Source organism: Ursus americanus, chromosome 24 (assembly GCF_024610735.1).
Source record: "Ursus americanus isolate L20-20 chromosome 24, mUrsAme1.1.p, whole genome shotgun sequence".
Classification (NCBI taxonomy): domain Eukaryota; kingdom Metazoa; phylum Chordata; class Mammalia; order Carnivora; family Ursidae; genus Ursus; species Ursus americanus.
This window is the reverse complement of record NC_142150.1, coordinates 7,574,850-7,579,719: the sequence shown is the minus strand read 5'-3', so window position 1 is coordinate 7,579,719 and position 4,870 is coordinate 7,574,850. Positions and strand designations below refer to the sequence as shown.

Sequence of the window (4,870 nt, the reverse complement as noted above, 5' to 3'; positions counted from 1 at the left end):
CTGCCGACGTGAGCCTGCACACTACTGACCATGATTACGCTCGAGCCTGAAGGACTCCCTTTTCCAGCGTCCAGGCCACCCCACTGGCTGCGGGAAGCGTTACCTTCCTGGCCGCTGGTCCTTCCTGTCCTCCTCCTGCTCCCTGGGCTCCCAGCTTCATCCTTATGTCTTTTTCAGTGGAGCCTGTTTGCTCTTCCATTTGCCTTCTATGCTCTCATTCTTTAGACAATTGAACCTCTTTTCTAATACTGATCACTCTTCACACCCATTCTCAATACATTATTGTTTAGGGAGGGAAACCTTTCCTCACCAGGAAGGAAAGTGAAAACAGGCAGAAAACACCAAGTTTGCTACACTCCAGGGAGCTGCCAGATTGCACAACCTGGGAAATTAGATGGAGCCTGACGTTCTGGATTCCGTGTTCACTCTGGCCAAGGGGAATTTCTCAAATCCCAGTGTTTTGCTTCAAACCTGTCTCCCCCTCCCTTCCCCTAGCAAAGCGTCAGTATATATAGCCCGGGCTCCCCTCATAGGCAGGGGCCACAGGCAGCTCAGCCTCACCAGAGCCTCTGTGGGAAGCGACAGCCGAAGGTGAGGTACTAGAACTTTCCAAGACTTCCTCTCTTTGGGGATTCTCTTTCCCCACAACACCCCTGTGCTGGGTCCCAGCTCTCTGCTTCCTTCCTGCATCTCCTAGCCTGACAATTCGGATTCAGCAGATGTGAACGCTTTCTGGGACTAGGATTTAGTCATGTCCTTCCTCGGTGAGAGTTCAGGGATGGGTAGAGCAGGCATTCTACAAATATTTGTGCGTTGTTTCACTCAACTCATTCGACAGACTGCTGGATGGTCACAAAATGCCCAGATGCCTCCTTGGAAGCTTTCTGTACAGAGGGTGTCAGGGCTCGTAGGTGACCACTGAAACGGAAAGTGGTTTATATGAGAAGCGCAGTGCAGGCTCTCATACAGGGATTCCAATGAGGCAAGTGGAAATGGAGAAGTGGACCTTCTGGAATAATCTCTGTCTATGTGTCTATGTATCACCTGCCTAGTGTATGTATATGCGTTGTCTACTCTTTCTACATATACACACACACATGTACACGCAAGGTGTGTGAGTGCACATACAGATGTGTGTCTGTGTGTGTGTACAGATATAGGTCATAGTGAGCCGGCTTAGTTTGGGGATACAAGAACAGGTCAACGTTACTCCCCGAAGAAAGCAAACCAAACAGAAACAAACCACATGTCATCTCTGTGTGTCTGTGACTCTGCTGCAGGATGAAGCTCTTCCTGGGCATCCTCTTGTGCTCCCTGGTCCTGGGCGTCAGCAGCCAAGGATGGTTATCCTTCCTCAAGGAAGCTGGTCAAGGTAAGGCCCAAAGCATGGGGGTCAGGTGGAGGCTGCACCTGGCCTCCCTCCAGGATTCCCCAGCGCGGAGGCCACATCCACACAGGGCAAAGGCCCCAAGTGGGAAGGGAAGAAGCGTGGTTTTCAAGGTAACAGTTTCCAAGGGTTGTTTTTTTTTTTAAATTGAACTCTGTCATATCATATTGTATATATTTAAGGTGGATGTCACGTTAATTTGATGCGTTTATACAGTTAATCTGATTGCCACTGGAGCTATAACTAGCACCTCTATCGTGTTACGTAATTATCCTTTCCTTTTCGTCGTTGACACAAGTAAGTCCCAGTAGAGAGCGTGTTTGATAATTACAATACACTCTTGTTTGGTGCTCATTATACTGCGCGTCAGGTCCCTAGGGCTCACTTAGCACCCGGGGCTTTTCCCCTTAAGCCACGTGTCCTCTCCCTCCAGCCCTGGCTTTCCTGGGCAGCATCGCACTCTTCCATGGGGAGCCCCAGGCTGGAGGTCACAGAAGGTTCCAGCCTCAACTTGCAGCAGGAGCAGGAAGAGATCTGGGGTCCTGGGCGCATGCTCCCTACTTACAGGTGGGACGCGAGTGCCGCCTAGTGGGAGGTGACGGACAGCTCATGGTTGGGTGTCAGGCAGCCAGGAAGGGGGTGCCTCAAACTTGTGCCCTTAGTCATTACATCGGAGACTAACTGAGCTTGGCCCGTGCTGGGCGCTGTGCTAAGAGCTCTACGTGGGTGAATGAACTCGTTGTCACCCTCGGGTTTTAATCTGCAATCCTGCCATGTGGGCAACATCATCCCTTAACAGAGAACCTGAGGCGCAGAGAGATGAGGCCCCTAACAAGTCCTCAAGCAGAGCCGGGGTTACCCCAGTGGTGGAGCTCCCCAGACCTTGCGAGGACAGGACTGTCCTGCCTCCCAGACCAGAGAGCGCATGGCCGACTGCGGGCTTTGGGAGCACAGAACCCTCTTGTTTCTCGGAGCAAATGGCCGACAGTCAGGCTGTGGCCGAGGCAGAAGGCCACTCTGCAGAGCTCCTCTCCCCACAGAAGGCACAGGGAGTTACGCGATGGTGCTTCTGCGGGCCTGAGCCCTGGCTGGGCAGCAGAGCAAGACAGACGCACCGCGGGAGTCAGTCAGCGGCAAGAGCTGTGTATTTCCCACAATCATGTATTTTTATGTGTCTGTGAGAGTCACTGATGACTGCGTTAAGGGTTTGCTGTCAATCCTTCTAAATTCTCACAGGCACTGCGGCAAATGTGGTTGCATCTTTAGGTCAAGGTTTTCCAAGGGTTGTTCTAGGACCGTGTGCACGAGAATCACCCGGGGCTTGGGCTGCTTTGTGCAATGCAGACGCCCGGTGCACACACCCCCTCTGCTGAATCATCATTCCTGGGCTGAGCCTGAAATCTGGGCTCTACCAAGCACCCCAGTGGCTTTTCGTGCCCGCTCAAGGCTGGGAACCACTACCTCCCGTTTTGCCCCCATAACTGACCAGTCCTTCGGGCATTTTGGAAGGACTTCCTAAGCAAGGGGCCTCCAAGCATCTATTTAAATCTAACTTGGAGTGAGTAAGTACAGTGAGAATGTCGTACTGCTCAGCAAAGTGATCTTTCTGAACACCGGAAATAATACTTAAAAGGAAGAGAAGGCATCGCACGGATATTACGTAAACTAGGATTACAACTGGACAGTAGAGTTTTGTCTTTTGCCTAGTAAGCTACGTTAGTCTTCGTCTTATTGTAGCCTGATCAGATTCCTTCAGTCCGTAACTCTCTGCTCTTCCTCTTAGCTTAGTCCCTTCACTGTTTGTGTCCCAGCCTTCCTAAGCCCGGAGAAGTGATAGCACAGTGAGCCCTACAACCTTCCAGGAGTTATACGTGTATTTTCTCAGTTCGTCTGCATACCCACTCTGTGGAAGGCAATACGCTTCCATTTATTGGGGAGAACCCTGAATTTTAGAGCTGGTGGGTCAGTTGCCCTTTTTCTGCATCAGTGACCCCTTTCTGTAAAGCTCTCTTGGGGGAACTCACCTTCCTCAATTATATTTATGATTGAGTTTGGAGAGTTTCCTGGTGGCACATACGCCCCAGACACTCAGATGTTCCCGGGATTGAGTTGTCTTCACGCTGCCCACAGGGATGAATTTCTCCCCTTGACTCGGTTGGAGCCCTCTGGGTCAGCAGCCTCCAACAGACTTGCCTTTGTCCTCACGCCCCGGTCAGAGGGTTCCCTGCCCTTTCCAGGTAGAGGTTCATTGTACAACGAAGCATCGCCGAAGACCATCCCACCTCTTGTTCACACGCATCACACGCAGCCACAGGCCGAGCAGCACAGTACTTAGAATGGAATCAAAGAGAATAAAACTTGCACCAAGTGTGATCCTCTAACATTAACCCCGGGGAGTGAAAAGCACAGGAAAAGTTATCTCAGCCAATATAATCTCTGAGGGCTTTGTCAAAAGGCTGAAATCTTAGAATCGTTGGGAGGAAAACCTTTATTTTGCCAAGAGATGCTCACTTTCATTTTTTTTCCTTTCCAGGGACTAGAGACATGATGAGAGCCTACTCTGACATGAGAGAAGCCAATTACAAAAATTCAGACAAATACTTCCATGCCCGGGGGAACTATGACGCTGCACGAAGGGGCCCTGGGGGTGCCTGGGCTGCTAAAGTCATCAGGTAACATGGGCCCTGGGGATGGAGGGATGGGTGAGCTGAGCATGGCTGCCTTGAACAGCTAGGAGGGCCACGTTGTGAATCCATCCTTCCCCTATGGGTGCTGGTTACCCACACACGGGGATCTGCTGGCTGAGTTGCGCTGTACCCGGAAATGATCAGTGTTTTAGCCTCTCTAAACTTGCCTCTTGTAGAGTCATTAGTTTCTTGGAAATAGGAAAGAGAGGAAGGATGGAGGTGTTGTTCATCAGCCCCTGATTAATCTCTTACCTTTCTTCCTCCATTCTAGCGACGCCAGAGAGAATTCTCAGAGAGTCACAGACCTTTTCAAGTATGGAGACAGTGGCCACGGAGTGAAGGACTCGAAGGCTGACCAGGCTGCCAATGAATGGGGCCGCAGTGGCAAAGACCCCAACCACTTCCGACCCCCTGGCCTGCCTGACAAGTACTGAGCTTCCCCTCGTCTCTGCCCTGGAGAGACGAGCAGGAGCCCTCTGAAGGCCGGAACAGTTGCCTAGTTAGAGTTACTGAATTCTATATCCTTCCCTCTCAATACTTTATGAAGAGCATATAAAAATGTTTAATAAATGCTTGTGAATTCAATTTATTATTGCCATCTGGAAACAGCAAATGACAACTTTCCTGGGTACTTTTAATACCAGGGTCAGGATCAACTACCTTATCATCTCTCTTCAAAGGCGATAAGTCACCAATAAAGAATAATACTGATTTGGGGCAAAAGTGTTATGTCCATAATAGGGACCATAGTATATAGACTATATATGGACCATACATGTCAGTCCCTAGGACAGAG

General features: G+C 50.4%; 1 protein-coding gene across 1 annotated transcript; it reads left to right on the top strand.

Annotated features, from left to right (window-relative positions):
- Positions 1 to 458: 458 nt before the first annotated feature.
- On the top strand, positions 459 to 4,659 carry LOC123791684 (serum amyloid A-2 protein). The gene is made up of 4 exons (XM_045796615.2): positions 459 to 591; positions 1,281 to 1,372; positions 3,921 to 4,059; positions 4,346 to 4,659. The coding sequence occupies exons 2-4, from the start codon at positions 1,282 to 1,284 to the stop codon at positions 4,506 to 4,508; spliced, it is 393 nt and encodes a 130-aa protein (XP_045652571.2). The 5' UTR covers positions 459 to 591; position 1,281; the 3' UTR covers positions 4,509 to 4,659.
- Positions 4,660 to 4,870: the final 211 nt, after the last annotated feature.